At 45.0% G+C, this 20182-nt stretch overlaps 1 protein-coding gene across 8 annotated transcripts in view; it reads right to left on the bottom strand.

Annotated features, from left to right (window-relative positions):
* The window catches only part of tns1b (tensin 1b), a 132993-nt gene that overhangs the window by 101289 nt on the left and 11522 nt on the right, over positions 1 to 20182 (bottom strand). The window contains exon 1 of one of the 8 annotated variants that reach the window (XM_058083050.1): positions 17733 to 18014. The exons of the other annotated variants lie outside the window; for them this stretch is intronic. Within the exon in view, the coding sequence (XP_057939033.1) occupies positions 17733 to 17813 (81 nt within the window). The 5' untranslated portion in view covers positions 17814 to 18014. Of the gene's footprint in view, positions 1 to 17732; positions 18015 to 20182 lie in introns of those variants that run through there. 8 annotated transcript variants of the gene reach the window in all.

The following is a 20182-nucleotide window of genomic DNA, read 5'->3' as shown; positions in this document are numbered from 1 at the left end:
TTTTTCTGTTTCCTTTGTAAGTTTGATACTCATCAACTCCAGGTGGAGGCTCAACTGTTTCCTCTGGTATCTTTTCAAGAAACCTTTAGCGTGTTTTGCTCTTTCACACTCTTTCACCAACCACTGGGAAAAATCATGTTCACATCATTTCTGTGGTCTATTTGTTCAACTGGTACCCACTTTTACTTTGAGGTTTTGCTAATTGACGAATAAGTCAGGCAACCTGAACCATATAAATATTTTGTACCCATTTTGTTTAACAAAAACACACACACACACCAGACGCCAGCTGTGCGTGGTACTCGATCAACAATAAGCCTTAAGCAACATTGCTGAATAGTATTAAATCTGCCCATATATGCAGATTATTTACTCCATATGGGGATCGCTAAATGTAGCAATCCGGCATATTGGAAGACTTCAACCATGGCTTAGGTGTCACGCTGCGCTGTGACATGTGCTTCTACCTTGTGTTGCTGTTTGGGGGTACGTCTGGGTTTTGTGTTATTTGAACCCTTACTGCTCTCCTTATGCTTTTGCAGACGCGGACCTCCCCTGAGTTGGGCGGAGCTACCAGACGGGCGCAGCTGCTACCAATTCATCCTAATTTCCGGTCTCCCTCATTAGGCACTGACCTGCGGCAGGAGGGTGCTGGATTATTCCTTTGTGGACGTGACAGACCAGCTCTGAGCTGTTGCCATGCTCCTGTACCCCTTCAGCACTGCTTACGCCTCTGCCACGCACCCTCCTACCCGTCCGGTAGCCCGCATGCCTGTAGGACTGAGTATTGTCTTTTGAGGTAATTTGTGTTGTGCCTGCCGGCACTTAGTCACGGAGCCCCCTCTTTTGTGCTCCGTCGTTTTTCGTTACTCGTACCTCACTCACTGGACAATTAAAGACTTTAAAGGCCTTACCTGAGCCTGCTGTGTCCTGCATCTGGGGATCAAACCGCCGCGCACGCGCCCTAGCCCTGACAGAATAATCCAGCCAATATCATGGATCCCGCGGAACATCAGCAGCTTGAGTTTGCCCTCAAGGCCCAGGGGCAGATGATTAGTGACCACGAGGGGACGTTACAGGACCTTTCCACGTTGGTCCGCGACATGCACGCCCGCATGACGAGCACGTCCGTGGCCGCCTCCTCGGACGCCGTTCCGGCACCGGCCACAACATCGTCGGCGCTCCAACTCGTCCCTCGGGAGCCCAATATCCCTCACCCTTCCAGGTATGAGGGAAATTTTGGCGAGTGCAGATTATTCCTCCACCAGTGCTTCCTCGTGTTTAGTCAGCAAGCGCAAACCTACGCCACGGACTCTGCCAAGGTGGCGTATATAGTTGGGCTCCTGACGGGGCGCGCCGCCAAATGGGCCATGGTGGTGAGTGAGGAACTCTTCTCCAGCCTCTCCCTATTCGTCGAGGAGCTCAAAAACGTGTTCGACCACCCGGTCAGAGAACGCGAAGCAGGACTGCGCCTCCTGGCCTTGCGCCAAGGCACGAACTCGGTGGCGGATCACTCCATCTCATTCCGCATTCTCGCAGTGGAGAGCGGCCGGGATGAAAAGGCTTTACGGTGCGTCTTCTGGGCCAGCCTTAGTCCCCGTCTGCTGGACGAATTGGCAGCCCGGGATGAGACCCGTTCCCTCGAAGAGCTTATCTCCCTCGCCATCAGACTGGACAACCGTCTGCGGGAGCGCAGTCGGCAGCGTGGTGGGGAACCGCCCCCGTTACTCTCTCTCCCTCACGGAACTCTTGCGCTTCCGCCTCCACCGTCGATCGCTCCACCCACCGAGAGCCTCGGGGAGGCTGGGAGCCAATCGGATCTCCGCCACGGAAAGACTTCGTCGTCTGCGTCTCCGCCTCTGCCTCTACTGCGGCGCTGCGGACCACCCAGTCTCCCGCTGCTCCAGCCGGCCAGTCGCCCGACGTTCATCTCCCACCAAGAGCTCGTCGGTGGACGGACGTTCCCCCCCTCCCTCCTCCACTGCTTCCGTGGGCCGTCTGCAAGTGGAAGGTACGTTGTCATGGGGAGGGGAGGGGCGCCTTGCTATTTCCGCCCTGGTCGACTCGGGCGCTGACGAGAACTTTATAGACAGTGGCTTGGTAAAAGAACTTAACATCCCTACTGTGTGTGTTGAGATGCAAAAAGGTGCGTTCTCTGGATGGACGTCACTTAGCTAGCATAACGCACCAGACACGCCAGGTTTCTCTCCTGTTGTCCGGCAACCACCGGGAGTCCATCTGTTTTTTTGTTATCCCCTCACGCTCCGCTCCTGTAGTTCTGGGTCTCCCTTGGCTGCAACGTCACAGTCCTTGTATTGATTGGTCCACTTTTAAAATAGTCAACTGGAGTTCTTTTTGTCATGCTAACTGTCTCCGCTCTGCCTCTCCTCCAGTCTGTCCTTCGAACCCTTCCCCTGTCTCGCCCGACCTCTCTCTGGTACCGGAGGAGTATCACCCCTTTAGGGAGGTCTTTTGTAAAGATCACGCTATGTCTCTTCCCCCCCACCGTCCCTACGATTGTGCCATAGACTTATTGCCCGGGGCGCCGCTTCCTTCCTCTCGACTATATAATATTTCCAAACCTGAACAGAGGGCTCTCGAGGAGTACATCTCCACTTCCCTTGCTGCTGGGCATATCCGGCCCTCCTCCTCCCCCTTGGCAGCGGGGTTCTTTTTCGTCCACAAGAAGGACGGTTCCTTGCGCCCGTGTATAGACTTTCGGTCACTCAATGCCATCACAGTTAAGAATAAGTACCCTCTTCCTCTCCTTGATTCCGCCTTCACTCCACTTCACACTGCCACCATTTTTACTAAATTGGACCTACGTAGTGCCTACCACCTCATTCGTATTCGGAAAGGGGATGAATGGAAGACTGCCTTTAACACGCCTTTAGGACATTTCGAATATTGCGTCATGCCTTTTGGTCTGACTAATGCTCCAGCAGTCTTCCAATGCCTCATCAACGATGTCCTACGCGACATGATTGGCCGCTTTGTTTTTGTGTATCTTGATGACATCCTTATTTACTCCTCATCCACCAAACACCTGCAGCACGTTCACCTTGTCCTCCAAAGGCTCTTAGAAAACCGTTTGTTTGTTAAACCTCAAAAGTGCACTTTTCATTCACTGTCGGTGCCCTTTCTGGGGTTTATCGTGGAGAAGGGGCAACTGAAACCCGACCCTGCCAAGATCCAGGCTGTGGTTGACTGGCCCACTACCACATCTAGGAAGCTGTTACAGAGGTTTCTGGGTTTCGCTAACTTTTACCGGCGCTTTATTCGGGACTTTAGTAAAGTCGCCGATCCTCTGAACAAGCTGACATCTGCCAAGGTTCCGTTTTCCTGGTCAACGGGGGCCGATTCGGCCTTTCGGCGCCTTAAGTCTTTTTTCACCTCTGCACCTGTTCTGATTCACCCGAATCCTTCTCTACCGTTTTTCGTTGAGGTGGATGCGTCCGACACTGGCGTAGGGGCCGTGCTCTCCCAGCGCTCCAGCTCAGACCAGAGGCTGCACCCCTGCGCCTTTTTCTCCAGGCGTCTATCGCCCGCTGAACGCAACTATGATGTTGGCAATCGGGAGCTGTTGGCTCCCTGCAGGAGTGGAGGCACTGGTTGGAGGGCGCTACACACCCATTTGTTATCTACACTGATCACAGAAACCTGTCGTACATACGCTCTGCCCAGCGCCTCAACCCCCGCCAGGCCCGGTGGGCTCTCTTCCTCACCCGCTTCAACTTTACTTTGACTTATCGCCCAGGTTCCCTAAATGGCAAACCGGATGCTCTCTCCCGCATGTTTGCACCGCAAGTTGAAGACCCAGCACCCGAGGCCATTGTGGAATACGCCCACAACACCCTGGTGTGTTCTTCCACTGGCCTCTCTCCTTTTCATGTCGTCCACGGCTTCCAGCCTCCACTGTTCCCCCACCAGGAGCCCAGCTCATCAGTTGCTTCGGTGGCTTCGTTGCTCCGCCGGGTCCATCGGGTGTGGCGGGACACACGGACGGCACTATCCCGGACCGCCAAACGCAACCAAAGACTGGCGGATCGCCATCGGAGGCCTGCACCCAACTATCAGCCTGGGCAGAGTGTCTGGCTGTCTTCTCGGGACCTGCCCCTGGCCGTGGAGTCGAAGAAGTTGGCCCCCAGGTTCGTGGGACCATACAAGGTGGTCCGTATGGTCAACCCTGCTTCCGCCAGACTCAAGCTCCCCCCATCTCTCAAGACCTACCCGGTGTTCCATGTGTCCCGCCTGAAGCCGGTTACCCTAAGCGATCTCAATCCACCGCCAGTGCCTCCTCCCCCTCCTCGCCTGGTGGATGGACACCCGGCCTTTACAGCCAGGTCTATCTTGGATGCCAGGAGACGGGGCAGGGGTGTGCAGTACCTTGTAGACTGGGAGGGTTACGGTCCAGAGGACCGCTCATGGGTCTCCCGGTCACTGATCCTCGACCCCACCCTCTTATCTGATTTTTACCGCAAGTTCCCAGACAAGCCAGGTGGTCGGCCTAGGACCACTCGTTGAATTGGGAGGGGGGGATACTGTCACGCTGCGCTGTGACATGTGCTTCTACCTTGTGTTGCTGTTTGGGGGTACGTCTGGGTTTTGTGTTATTTGAACCCTTACTGCTCTCCTTATGCTTTTGCAGACGCGGACCTCCCCTGAGTTGGGCGGAGCTACCAGACGGGCGCAGCTGCTGCCAATTCATCCCAATTTCCGGTCTCCCTCATTAGGCACTGAGCTGCGGCAGGAGGGTGCTGGATTATTCCTTTGTGGACGTGACAGACCAGCTCTGAGCTGTTGCCGTGCTCCTGTACCCCTTCAGCACTGCTTACGCCTCTGCCACGCACCCTCCTACCCGTCCGGTAGCCCGCATGCCTGTGTATTGTCTTTTGAGGTAATTTGTGTTGTGCCTGCCGGCACTTAGTCACGGAGCCCCCTCTTTTGTGCTCCGTCGTTTTTCGTTACTCGTACCTCACTCACTGGACAATTAAAGACTTTAAAGACCTTACCTGAGCCTGCTGTGTCCTGCATCTGGGGATCAAACCGCCGCGCACGCACCCTAGCCCTGACATTAGGGACTGTGTCACCCTTCTAAAAAACACAATCCCCGACATCCAAGCCCAGAAACTGTGACACTTCTAAAGTCTACTATTTTCGTCCAGTTAATGTGTTGGGGGGAAATTGCAAGGGAATGCAATCACAATATGAAACCTTGATTGAATGATTTCTGAAGACAGGAAGAAAAGATGTGGAAGATGTCACCCACAAGACTTCACATATTCTATTTATGCACGGAATATTCGACAAAAATGCAAGGTTCCAAATTCCAACATGTCTTCATGATATAAAGAAAGCTAATTCTAGAGTCTGGGAACGCAAACTACACAAATCCGACTTTACTGCTTCAACCTGCAAAAACATGTATCTCTTAGCTCTTTGTTGAAATCTTAAGTCTAACAAGAACATAATGAAGCTATCATGATGGCTTCGTTATGGGGCCCATAGACTTTTAAGGAATGCATTCATCACAAATGCATAGACATATATCCAAACATCAGGCAGGTATTAGTCTCACAGAAGACATGACAGAGTTATGTGGTGGTGGGGGTTGGGTGGGGCGGGGGGTGTGCCGCGGTCATATTTACATCAACAACTTGGAAAATAGCTCCTTTTGTTTGAACACAACATGTTTCATTTGAGCAAAAGTGACTGATGGGTGTGTTGCGTTGCCCAGTTGTGTCCTATCCAATCAATAAATAGCACTGAATGTCTATGGTCAGTTTCAGATTGATTAGGCTGGGTTTTGCCTGTGCACACTGCATTTAGAAGTGAAAACAACATGAAAACCAGAGCGCTGACTGTGAGTTAAAAACAAGCAATTGTGCATCTGAGATAAGATGTGTAATCAATCAAGACCATTTGGAATGTCTTGAAGAAGAAACTACCAGTGTAGTACAGTAGCAGACGTGAAACAGGCAGACCAAGGAAAACATCAACAGTTGATGACAGAAACATTGTTACAGATCTAAGAAAGACCCGAAAACAGCTGCTAGTGACATCAGGAAGAAACTTCTGTGTGCAGGAGTGAAGGCATCACTATCTACTGTTCATACAAACCTTCATGAACAAAACTGTAATTCCTACACCAAAAGACCAAAGGATGTAGACCAGTCATTTGCGAGGAAACAGGAAGATCAGTCTGTAATTTGCCAAAAAAGACAACAGCATGGGTGTGATGTGTCCATTGTTTCCCAGAGCTAATCTCATGATCCATCTCTCAGCCTGCTACAAGTTGTATTTCTGCAACTGTTGCTTGTTTAACTATTTCTGAACTAACAAACTGTATTATTCAATTATTTGTAATGGGTGGGGGTTGTAATTGTGATGAAAAAAAACGACCTGAACTGCGATCTGCAACAGATTTTGTTTTGACAGTGTACTGTAGTTTGTAGGTTCTGTGGACAAAAGAAAAACAGTATTCAAGATTATTGGATTTTATCCAGGAGATAATGACCGACTGTTCCTTCTCGTTTCGAGTCATCAAGGCTGACATAGTAAAATGACCGAAAACTGAAATCTCATCTGTATTAATAGATCGGATTTATAGAACCAGAATTCATGGGGAGGCTTAAGAAATCAAATGATGCAACCCCTGGTGTTGCTCAAGCCCGATGTGACAGCTCAGTGTTTGTATTTGAGAGCCACATGGCAACAGCAGGACAGCCAACCCTTCATTCCACCCTCCTTGCTATCACTGCATAACATGATTAGCTTAATCTAGTTTGGCTGAAATAGCAGTCATGGCTGTACTGGATGCACCATGCTGGCAAGAAAGCTTTCCTACCAAAGAATGGAGGTCTCTGTTTGGAATTCTGCCATGGAGTTACCTTCTGTGCTGCCGTGAACTTTGTTTGGCAACTACTGGGTTGGTATCTTGGATCTGGATTTAGGGGGATTCAGATGAGGTGATAAGTAGCCTTAATAGTAAGTTAGTAGGATAGCACTAAAACAGCAACTGACAGTGAAGTAGGGGAAAACATCTCGAGTTAAAAAAGACACTTTGGGCCATTAAGATGACACAATTTATGGAAACAAATAAAAACATTTGTCCGGCAAAATGTGCAATTACTCCACCGCAGGATTACTTCCATTGGTCAAATTGTAAACGCATACATAGGCCGACAAATGTATCCATTATAAGGTTTTCAGGTCAATATGAAAGGAGGGTTGTTAACAAAGTGATATGTATATATGTTAGTGAGTAATCTGACCGTTTTTTACTTGGTTGTTGTCATGTAAATGCACCCTTTGTTTTGTGGCAAGAAAGCATGAAAACATTAATGTGGTGATTACCCCCCTTTTATATATAACTCCCTATGGAGGCAAATAGAGAAAGTTGTCATGGACCCTGCAGTCATCCAAAATAACTAACTAGAGATTAGCTGTCAAAATGCCAAAACACCAATGACTATATCAATTTTGAAAAGTGTCATGTCATGTCAGTGGGTCATGGCTGTAGGAGCACCATGTCTTTCCCTTGTCTGTGTGAGAGAAAAATAGCTAGCACAAGGCAGCTAACTGCATGTAATGGGAAGCAGTTAAGGCCCTCTAAAAACCTCCAAAGAATGCAACAATGTTCCAGTTACATAATGTGACCTGCATATTAACCAAGCTACTTACTTTTACTTTTAATTACTTTCCTGATGTAGTGACACAGCACCTCACTCCACTATCGTGTGTAGGCTGTTGGAGTTGCTGCATTGTTTAGGACTAGTGCTACATGCTAACGCCATGAGAACGGCTTAGTGTTTCACTATAGCTAGATCTGCCCAGCACCCAGCTACATTAAACACTCTCTATGCTGCTGTTGTTGACGGAAGTTGCATTCGTTGCTATGGGCTCTGTGAAATCAGTGCGCCCAGGAAGAAAGTTCCAATAATAAGTGACCAAAATACGGCAAAATACTCAAAGTTATCATGAATGGTCACAGAATATATATAAAACAATAAAACAGATTAAAGTAGTTTTCAAAGGTATTTTAATACTGTAGGTGAGTCTCATTACATTGCATTATTAACTGTCTAGTGATAGCAGTTTTTCATGTTTACAACACACAGAAAAGAAAAGGACCACACGTCCTTCCTGTCTCACAAAATGGTTGCGGTGCAGTTTTCCTTTATAGTGGGAAGCAGTCAGTCACATTTGTCCTTTGTTGATGTGCTCAGCAGAAATCCATGTTCAGACATTTAACCTCAAACTACTATGTTAATACGTCACAAGACAATATAGCTTGAGGTCTCCTTTTGTTAACTCATAATTGTTTCCGACCATTAGCGATGCAGCTGGCACTCAAGGAGTTTGTTTGTTATTTAGGGGGTAGCTGGTGAGACGGGGGGGGTGACAAGCGAGACATGGGGGGTGGGTAGCACACAATTAATGAGTTTAAGGCAACTCTCACGTTCATAAACAATGTGGCCCGGTATGATTTTTCTGTTTCAACAGGTTGCAGGAGCAAGCAAGAACCGTCAGCTTTTTACATATGTCTCACATTGCAGGCGCTCAAATGAGTCACAAAGGAAGGGAATGGTTTTAAACAGGCAGACGGGACCCCAAAGCTGGGGTCAGGGTGCAATCATACCCCCCTGAGCTCAGGCACTGCAGCTCCTGGGAACAGACACTCTTCCCTTGGATATGCGTGTATAATCTGCAGAGTCACATTCATTTGCACACATCGGTGAAACAGAAAATCTGTAAATACACAAGAGATGGAAACAGATGCACATGTACACACACACGCATACTTTAAAATCTGTAATTTCGCTGATTTCTTAGTAAGTCTTCTCATTTTAACAATGTAAAATTACTTGTACATTTCTATGGACTGCACCCGAGAAACTAACAAAAGCTACAGTGAAGCAAATACACAGTGTGGTAAGAAACGTCAGAGGAACAATTGCTTTGTTAAGGCAGTGTTACTAGTTTAATCGCACAGCGGTTGATGACATATTCCACCACAATTGTTGTTGAAAGTTGTTATGGTCAGTAAGAAGTGATCCTCTCCTGCAGGGCCAGCACAATGGTCAGCGGCTCCCGATTACCAATATCGTAGTTAGATTCAGCAGGCAACAGTTAGGCATCAAGAGAAGGCGGTGCAGTAGTGCAGTTTCCAAGTACTACCTGAACAGAGCGAGTGAGAGTGGCAAAAAAACACTCCAGCAGCCAACCAATCTATTTATGATTATGAATCCAGCTTGAACCAAGCAAAGGAAGCAGACCGTGAAGGAATAATAATATCAACTTGCAATGATTACCAGACAAAAGTAATGTCACTCGCCCAAAGATGCCTGGCACAAGAGCATAAACCTTGTGATTGATGATAAAATGTCATCTGCTGCTGGTAGCTGATGTTGTCCCAGCTGCAAGGGCTTGTCGGTGCAAGCCATGTCCAGTGGTGTTCCCAAACAGTAGATGGATACACAATTATGGGCTGTGTGGGTTGCAGGATGTTTTCTCAAGACTGATACCCAGGTCAACACCCTGCTCCGAGGTGGATGTTTTACCTCATTCAGCCAGCCCGACTTTAATACGCCACAAGAGGCTGTTTCATTCATACCGCTCCCAACCACCAATCCCCAGAAACGAATGGGATATTGTGTTACAACCTTGCATCTTTTAATGCAATGGTCAAATAGCTGGAGTATATCTGAAATTAGCATAGTAAGAGAGGTTCTGACATATGACGACTTTGACTGCAAGGTCCATTTCCCTGGCTGGATATGAAATGAAAGTCTTTTATGAAGTGCTCAAGTTAGGAGTTGAATGTCCAAAGCACACTAAGGTACAAGTAATGTCAGAGATAAGCTAACAAAAGGTGACGCTCTTTGAACAGACAGTGTTGATCATCCTCCAATGTGTGAAAAAAAATTGGTTTTGTATTTCCTTTGGATGTCCATGGAAATCATTACAGGAATTTCTATCATGACCTGGCATTTGTATAAAAAAAAGACAGCAGGAGAGGGTAGATGGGCATGCGGAAACACCTTACCCCCACTGTGTGTCTGGGATTTTTCCTAGCGTCTGAATAAGGTAATAAAGTCAAATAATGAGCGCTGTGGCTGACCTGGGTCAGTCAGACACTATTGTTCTTGAACCCATCCTCTCCAGTCAACTAGGGTTAATCAGTGAGTTAGCGTGCCGCCGCCTCTCATATGGGACACCATATGCACGGATAGACATTTCAACAAGGCTCAGAGGAGTGACCAGAACATGTAACCATCTGGATCTTGTATGTATATTTGTAATGTTATTGTTCTGCCTTGTATTTGCAAAAAAAAAAAAGTCCCAACGTCTTTATACACACGCCCTTCTTGTGATAATAAATGACCTTTGTCCTGACTCCACACTGCATTTGGGAAAATCAAGTGGTCAATGGTCAATGTCAAATCTCAGGTTATGTAAGAAAATAGCTGAGGCTGTTGGCGTTTTCAGACTACACACATGCACATACAAGAATAAATACAATTAATTCAATGCATACAATACATTACTTATTATCTATATCACCAATGGGCAGCACACCAGTGCTTCTCAGATAGTGGGGCAGCCCTTGGAGGGACATGGCGAGTGGTAGGGAGGCTGACAGCAATTCAGCAATTCCTCTCAATACTATTTCTGGATTTCCCAATACCTTGTGAAGCGATTCATGCCAATGTACCGACTCCTTAGCACCCACACTTTCTTCGGAATAGACATCGTGGCAGGATCCAACAAACTGGCCGTAGCCAAAAGTCTTGTCAAACTCCTTCTTAATCATTAATTAATTCATTCATTCATTCATTCATTCATTCATTTTCTACCGCTTATCCTCACGAGGGTCACGGGGGGTGGGGGTGGGGCTGGAGCCTACACGTGGACTGGTCGCTAGCCAATCACAGGGCACATATAGATTTATTGCATTAACTCAGTAAATACATTTACAATGACTTTTGCTTTAAAAAGAACATTACAGGATTCCAGAGTTCCAGGATCCAATTCCTCCTGAATGGAATCACCACCAGTGAAGAGTCAAAGAAGGAAGTCTCCTTAAATTGTGAGCAACCTATTAGAACAAGTGGAATGGGCGACAATTCAATGCAGAGGACTAGAAAGACCTTTCCGCTTCCTTTCACTCTCCAGTTCCCACTAACCCAATGGCTTTACAATGAACAGTCACCTGCTATTCATTTGGGGAAAATGCACCCCAGGCATTCCAGCTTTGCCTCCTTCCTTCAGCCCCACCCCCGACATCTCCACTCTCAACATCCACTTTATCTCAGTTAGATGAATCCCAGGGAGGAAATTACTCAGTCATCCATAAGTAAAGAGAGAAAAAAAGACCATCGGAAAGGATAGAGTAGTTTGATTGTCTTGGATTTAGTTGTTATGCAACATTGACGTATCCATATTCATAGTGAAAGTATTTGGTGGATACAACTTTACAAGAAAATAAAAACATATGTTGAAATAGTAATTTTTGGTTTAGTAATAATGTAAGAATATTTTAATAAGTGAATACTTGCTTGACATAAGGGGCACATGTAAGCAACATGGTTGGGAAAAGATACATTCTACTAGTACTTCATCATCAAATGAATAACTAAAGCTCAGTCAGCGACTGTGCCACTGTGACCCCTCAGGTGTGAGTTATGAAGCCTGTCCAAAACTATTTTCCATGTCTGTCACATAACATTGTTAATTTGTGACTGTGACCACAACTACAAACATTTAACAGTTAATAATTATGAACAATCTATGAGTTTTGTGGGGTTGTATTTTTACAAGGTTTTCAGTCATGTAGCCTACAGTACATGTGCTAAGCCAACTCTTAAAAAGTCGAAAACGATTTAATTAAATACTTATAAGCATTTTTAAAAGCTGGTTTCATTTATACATGGTGTGACAGACGTATAACCTGGATTAGGAATGGACTAGTATGAGATTCTGACTGTATGATAACATTGGAACCGCTGTAAAATGTCATTTCTAACATTATATTAAACAATATAATACAACATGATGGAAGTGGGCTGCACTGTGGACAAGCGGTTAGCATGTTGGCCATGCCGTCAGTTTTTGTGTGGAGTTTGCATGTTCTCCCTGTGCGTGCATGGGTTTTCTCAGTGTACTCCGTTTTCCTCCCACATTCCAAATTTTGCATGTTAGGTTAATTGGCGTGTACCCCTCCTCTCGCCCTAAGTCAGCCCAGATTCTCTCATAACCCTAATGAGCGAAATAGAAGTAGGGTGGATAGATGATTACTGTGGCTAATCTTTGAACTTTATTATTTCACAGAGTGGTGAATGTGCAGGTCACAGCTTGTCCACAACTGTATTGGAATTTTTTTATTTGGATTGTGTATTTGCGGAGTGTCACTACTGTTTCCGGGTCATGTTAATGTTGTTAGCAACTGTTGCTAAGTGGTTGTTGCTTGTTGTTCAGTGGAAAGTATGTCCTGGGCTCCTGTCTCGTTCTCAATCACATCTCCATTTGGTGACCCTTGACTTAAATAATATGTTGACCGACATCGATGACAACAGCCTGGCAGTACTGGTGGAATGAACGTTTAAGTTGCTGACTTTTGGCAACACATCTCATGGCTGTGGTTTCAGCACATCGAAGCCCAGTTCTAAATAGAAGGAATAACACGGGACAAATAACACAGGACATGACAACATGACAACACATAGTGGCCGCGCTGGAACTCCAGTTTTTGTCATAACATAGGACGGTTTGACGGACTATTTAAGCAGTTTTGAAACCGTGATTTTTTCATACCATAGTATACATTCCAACCAGTAACCGGCACATGCCTAATCTGGATTTTATCTTCAATAGTCACAACTGCAACTACATTCAAATCCCGTCTTTTATATGCCCTGGTTTACGACAAACCAGCACTTCCATAGACAAACCTTAAATGTCAGGAAAACAAGGCTCAAAACTTTACATACATGCATTGTTTAGGTGTGATTAAATGTTTGTAAATTTAGCAAACAAATTCTGTACAATCAACTTCACTACAAGTTTATGTCCACGGAGATGTCAGTGCCTGAGATGCAAGAGAAGGCCCAACCCACACTGTTATTTCCAGGCTATTGTGAAAACTACATAACAAGATAAAAATTTAATTAATTCAGAAATCCCATCATACACTTATGATCAAAATCTTATGATCAAAACTAAAATGCCCAGCAGAAAAATTGCAAGAATTAGTATTTTGCACCTGTTGAGTCTGAAGTAGTTCTAAGTAGAGCTTCAAAATGCTGAAAAAGAAATGGGACTCCTATAGAATAGCTACGCATGATAACTTGCAAGGAAAGCTTTCTAGATCTTCCAGAATCTGTACCGATTTCAGTTGGATTTTCTTGGATTTCTGTTTTAATGTCTGTTTTAATGAATTCCACTCTCAGCCTGTGTCCGGGCACGCCCGCTCCGCTGTGATTGGTCCCACTTCCAAGCGCTCCCAAGAACTTCTGGACTACGGCTGAACCTCACTTTCTTGGTATAGGAGAGTTACTTGGAAAGTGGTTTGGAGCTACTGGTAGCTCATGAGCTACTGGTTGGAAACCAATTGGAGACAGTTTATACACGGGCACGCCCCATTCTTCCGGAGCTGGAAGATTTCAAAGGCTGTCCATCAAGACACAAGACGATCATCTGCCCAAATGATGGTTGGTACTTCTGCAGATTGCAGTCCAATAACCATCAGACAGCATCTGCGAGAAAGGGTCTTTGAGACCAAAAAACATCTTCAAAAGCCTTCTCTCCTTCAACGCCACAAAATTACCCCAGTCCATACATTGAAAGGAAGAAAGAAAAAAATTGACCTTGATGGTCCTGATGGCTTCCAACATTCCTGGCAAGGCAAGACGATCCCACCTGACATGTTTCCACACAGTACAGTGGAGGGGGTACCATTATGATCTGGGGTGCTTTTTCCTTCAATGGAACAATGACACTTCTGGTTGTGCAGGAGTGTCAAACAACAGCTGGCTATGTGGAGATGTTTCAGGGGGCAACTGAAGGCCCTCTGCTAAGTACCTCCTTAATATCCAACGGTACCAAATATCAATTCTTTAAATTTTTCAACTGATCTTGAAATTTTGATCAGGAGTGTATAGCGCATAAGATAAACAGGAAGCAACGCAAAAGAAAATAAAAACAAACAATGCCATCAGAAAACAATTGGCTGGATACCTCGGTTTTCGGTTTTCATACAACCTCCCAAAAGTACCAGAAGAGAAGGTAAAGTAATTAGTGTAGGATTAAAAGAAAATGTGTGTGTGTGTATGTGTCAATTTGTGAGCAGTTAAGTGTACATAATTTAAGTCAATCAAGTTGGATCAAGGACTATACATACAATTGGTAAAAATTTAATCCAGTCCAAATCTCGCACACTCCCTGTAGCCAACGCCAAAAGACCATGGGAGGTTTAAGGCCAATGTGTTTAGTCAAGCATGTAGAAAGCTGGGGCTTTCTGGGAGAACGAAAGGGGTGGGAGAGGACTTTACACAAAGCTCAACACCTCTCATAAATCAAACGGGAAAAGCTTGAACTTCCCCTTTTTGTTGTTCAAGATTTTTCAGGCAGGTCATCCAATGCAAACACATGAAAAGAGCAACACTGAGGCAAAACAGCACAGGTCTTGTTCAGGGTTCTAGGTGAGAGTGTGGCGTAATCACAGGAACAAATATCATACCAAATGCATTACAGTGAAAAACATAAAAATAACAACTACAGAAATGTCGTATTTCAAAGCGGCCACAAATATGGTTAATTTCACTTAAGAGGACAATATTTTCAAATTATTCTACTTTCATGTTAAGACAACTGAAGACCAATGACATTCCTCAAGTGACTATTTCTCAGAGCAATTCTTCTGAGTCCTGTCATAAAAATGACAGGATTATGTGCATGTCATAGAAACCACCAACCCCCAAAAGCTCTTTGAACTTATGGTATAGCCAAGGGTTAATATGTGCCTTTACACATTGCTGACGCAGCATCTGAGGCACTTTTTTCATTTCCATCTGTCACATTTTATAGATGTGTTTGAGGATATTTTAGATAAATCTAGTAAAACCATTTTGGCACTAATCAATGAATCACAGCGTTGCCGGAGGAACACTTTTCTGAAGGGCTTCTTTCAAGGGCTTTTGTACAAGACATCCTTCACCCTTGTCCTCATGTACTTACTTAATTATCTAGCTATTTAGAGAGGATGAGATACAGGATTCAATCTTCCAAACAGCTTTTTTTTTACCCCAAAGCAGTATTTTCTATACATATACTGTATACTGTACTATCAAACTGCACCGTGCTCCACCAAGCAACAACTTCAGGGCTTTTTAGTGTATACCAAATTATGTGATGATTTTCAAGTGAATCCACCTGATGAAGTCAAACTTTGGGGGATAAAAGCAATGCCAACGTGTGGCTTCAGAGAAATAGTAGCACAGCTAACACAATCGGACTGCAGGTTTTTCCAACATTTTACCCAATTTTATTCAGTGGTTACTCCATGGTTACACCTCGTTTGTTTACAACTTTCGATCTTTACTCCGATTCATACCAATTAGTATAAGTATCTGCATTTGGTCCTTGTGTATGACATGGTTGATGCAATGGATGAGTGGGTACACCAGTATCTGTATCTGTATCAATTGACCAATCAAAATGATCTGTACTTGTATCTGTACTCAGAATGGGCGGGGCATAAACCAGAAGTGTGTGTAATTTTCTTGAAAACAGGTGGGGCATAAAAATTATTTTAAGTCTGAAAGTTACATGGATTGATGGAAAGTTGCAATATTTACATAGATGTGGCTGTTAAATGTGTGACAGCATTTCCGTCTCCGAGTCTTTCCTGCAACTATCCAGTATAATGTATCCATCTCACCCACAAGCGACTGCCTGCACGCAGCAGAGGTTCTAAAAGTGTGGCGTCGTGCCTCCATGCTCCCAAAGCCGCACTGAGGCTGTAATCACCACATACGGATCCCCAAATTGTACAACAATGTACCGGATTTGTACTCGTAATCAGCAAAAATGCATTATCCGTGACAGATGCTTGTTTATAATAAATATCCGACTCATCCCTAGTTGATGCTTACAACAAAGCTTAAACAATCTATGGTATAATTGTGAAGAACAGTACTTGCTGTATATTGGACATTCATTCATTCATTCATTTTGTACCGCTTTTTCCTCACGAGAGTCGCAGGGGGTGCTGGAGCCTATCCCAGCTGTCTTCGGGCTAGAGGTGGGGTACACCCTGGACTGGTGGCCAGTCAATCACAGGGCACATATAGACAAACAACCATTCACACTCACATTCATACCTATGGACAATTTGGAGCCGCCAATTAACCTAGCATGTTTTTGGAGTGGGGGAGGAAACCGGAGTACCCGGTGAAAACCCACACATGCACGGGGAGAACATGCAAAACTCCACACAGAGATGGCCGAGTGTGGAATTGAACTCGGGTCTCCTAGCTGTGAGGCTTGATCGTTAACATGAAAATAGAAGCGCTACACATGAAACATTCTTAAGAGCAGACGTGCCCTCAAAAATTTTATTTATATTTCTATGTTCCTTAGTCATCCTATTTGAGTCATCTTGGATGCAAAAACAACTCCAAGAAGGCGTGTAAACATTAACAATATTGTCGGGCCAGTTCCCCAAAGAATGATGGGACTCATATTGAACTCATTACGAATACATGAGCTCACTCTCTTATACAGTGCTTTGATGCAGTCAATCAGTGACCCCAAGCAATACCAGGAGGGATTTAAAGGGTCTTTTACAAACCCCACATTCCCCTCTCCTCTGAAAGAATGGTAATTAACCGATGAAGAGCTCTGTAAGATTATCCGGTTTCCTCGTCAAGAACTCCAGCTCCACCACTGGTGTGCAGTCATGTCCCAAAGGACCACTACAGAATGGGGAAGGATGGATCTCAATGGTCTATTCAACTACTCCCCTCTTTCATCCTTTATTCAGCTGAAGAAGAGGACAGCAGCATACACTGCTGTAGATTTTTAGACAGGAATGTTCTTTCATATCAGCAGAAATGAAGAAAAGCCCCTTTTAAATCAAAATTGCAAGTGACCATCGCAAACATTTACTTACACATTACACCTTCAAACCTTCAAACAACTTCACAATGACTGCAGGAATCTGAGGCAGATTAAATAATACAAAAAACAACAATAGTTGTGTGTCTCAAGCACCTAGTGAAGGGATGCAGAGGGACGAAGGGAGTGGGAAAGGGTGAGGAAGAGATGAAATCCTGATCCAGTTTTGTGTCATTAGGCATCTGAACGGTACTGAACAATTGTAATGACTCAATTTGATTCTCAAGTTTTCATACTCGAGCATCCTCTGGTTCACCCGCTTAAGAACTCCCTAATTCAAAAGTGTGATAGTGCCAAGACCCCCCTCAGCCTGAGACCTAACCCTACACCCAACCCCCGACTAGTGGACCACCCAATAGGTTGTGTGGTTTTCTTGATCTGATGAGATTCAGGCGAGTATCATTCATCAAGCAAGGCAGAAACATTTCTAATATCATCTTCAGAAACATTAATAAACACAACTCACATAAGTTACTCCAAGATGGCTCACAGGCATCCATACTGACACTTTCAATGATTCTGATCATTACATTGCAGTTAAGAAGTTCTCTCACCCAGAACATGCAGGATAGACAGACCCAAGTACGGGCAGGACCAGCCAAGGCGGTTCGCAAGCTGAGAGAGACTGATGGCATGGTGACGGACGGGAGGGATGCTGCAGCCGCTACACACCAGTAGGCTTCTTGCGGTCTAATCCAGCTTGAAGAAAACGTTGCCTACACTGCAAAGCCATTCCGATGGTGGATGCACACACACTTTCTCTAACTTCGCTTTCCCGCAATGTCACTGAGTCGGTCCTCTAATTGGATCCTGACTGTCTCTCCTCTCTACTCACTCTGCCTCTCTTTCCCTCTGCTGGGGAAAGTTTCACAAAGCTTTTTTGGATCAAGGGTGGGTCAGACAGCCCCAACCTCTCCACATGGTGCAAAGGGGGTGGGGGTACTCTTATTATCCATTTCTCCTGACACTCCTCTTTCTATCTCATTACATCTCTCACTCTTTTTCTCCCCCCTCCCCGTTGCACTTATTTTAATTTAATTCATTCCTTGATCCCTAACCCCCTCCAGCGCATACTTTCCCCCCTCAGCATCCTTTCACCACCCTCCTCATCCGTTTTGTGCAATATTTGCACCTTCTATTATGGTTCTGTAGTATTATTTCCGACATTATCTGAACTCAAATGCTAGTTTTTCTTGATGTGAAGCCTTCAGATAACAATTCTTTTATATTATGTCATGCATTGATTCATTCAGGGTGATCTGGAGTCATAGAGTAAGATACTGGTGAGAGCTGGACTGGGAGCCACTCTGTGACAGGATATCTACTTATTCTGTAGATCAGGGGTCTCAGACTCACCTGGGGGCAGCTGGAGGTAGAGTCTGGGTGAGGTTGTGCCGCATCAAGTATTGACTTTGGAATCAGGTTCCAACTGACTGTGTGCTGTCATAAGCCTGAGCTATGGTAGGCCATAAATAATATAAAAAGGAGTGGCTCACGAGATGGTCAAAGTCAGCTTGCTGTTTCAACAAGCAGGAGACAAAAGAGAATTCGTAATGAGTATGTCAATACATCAGAAAGGATATTGCTGATGATATAAAGTCAGTTGGAACACTGCTAATAGTGTTGAACACAGTGCTTTTGAGAAAAATACAGTCAGCAAGGTTGACACATTATTGTTATGTTTATTGCCATGTTTGCATGAATCACCAGCTTCACACAGCTCATAAAAATGAAATTATTATAACATATATAAATAATTAAAGGGGACCTATTATGCTCATTTTTTAACCCTTTGTATTGAGTTGTGGACTCCTGTATTGCAGCTACACACAATAACTTGCAAAGAAAACTTTTTAGATTTTGCAGAATCTGCAACTATTCCAGTTGTACTCCTTTGATTTGTGCTTTCTGAAAAAACGGTCGGTTTTAAATATATTCCACCCACTGCCCGCCTTCGGGCATGCACACTCCTCTCTGGTTGGTCACACACCCAAAGTGCTTCCTAACTATGAACCATAAAAGAAAATCTGCCCCCTGTGACATCACAATGGGGCAGTTTTACCACGCCTTTTGATACCGAGTGTTTTAAGCCATCCCAAACTTCTTACAGGGCTCACTTTCAAATGCGCAAACCTCATTATCTCAAACTTTGGCATCGTTTAACATGAGAATACAATATTCTAACTACATTAGAAGGTCATAAAAGTGGAAAAATAATAGGTCCCCTTAAACCTATAGGTAATGTCGGACATGCTGTGCATTCACATCTGGTTTCTGAGCTCCACGGGAGCAACGGCGCCTCTGATAAAGTGTGTCTAACAATGAGCGCTCTTCCTCGGGCAGCCGAGGTTGCCACAAGTCCGGCTTCTCCTGAGCTCCACCACACCAGCGGTGCTACATTACCATTCCGAGTTCATACACGGTAAGTCAGGAGTCTGCAGCCAGTAGCTCATGAGCTCCCAGTAGCTCCTAAACAGGAAGCACTTTGGGCATGTGACCAATCACAGCAGAGTGGGGGTGCCTGGAAGCAGACCCTTTTGGTGGGAACCACAAATCAAAGGAAATTCAGCTGGGATAGGTGCAGATTCTGGAAAATCTAAAAAGTTTTCTGTGCAGGTCATTGTGTGTAGTTGCTCTATGGGAGACCACCACTCAGGGTCGAAAAATAAGCATAATAGATCCCCTTTTATCTCCGCCCATTTCCAGTTAAACAAAACACACTTCTGGTTCATGCCCCACACATGTGAGGAGCATTGCAGATACGGATACAGATCATTTATATGGGTGAACAGATACAGATACAGATAGTGGTGTACTCGCTCATCCCGAGTAGAAACTAGTCCTGTTTTGGCTATTGCTGGCCCAGTTAAATAGGATATTTGTGGGCCACATATTATACTTATTAGGGATGAGCAAGTACACCACTATCTGTATCCCTAATACTTCTACTTAACTTTCATGTCAAGTAGGGGGTAAAAAGCATTCATGTTGTAGGACTGGGGGA

The sequence above is a fragment of the Doryrhamphus excisus genome, chromosome 9 (genome assembly GCF_030265055.1).
Source record: "Doryrhamphus excisus isolate RoL2022-K1 chromosome 9, RoL_Dexc_1.0, whole genome shotgun sequence".
Classification (NCBI taxonomy): Eukaryota; Metazoa; Chordata; class Actinopteri; order Syngnathiformes; family Syngnathidae; genus Doryrhamphus; species Doryrhamphus excisus.
Note: the sequence above shows the minus strand (reverse complement) of the source record. Positions and strands in the feature narration are given on the sequence as shown.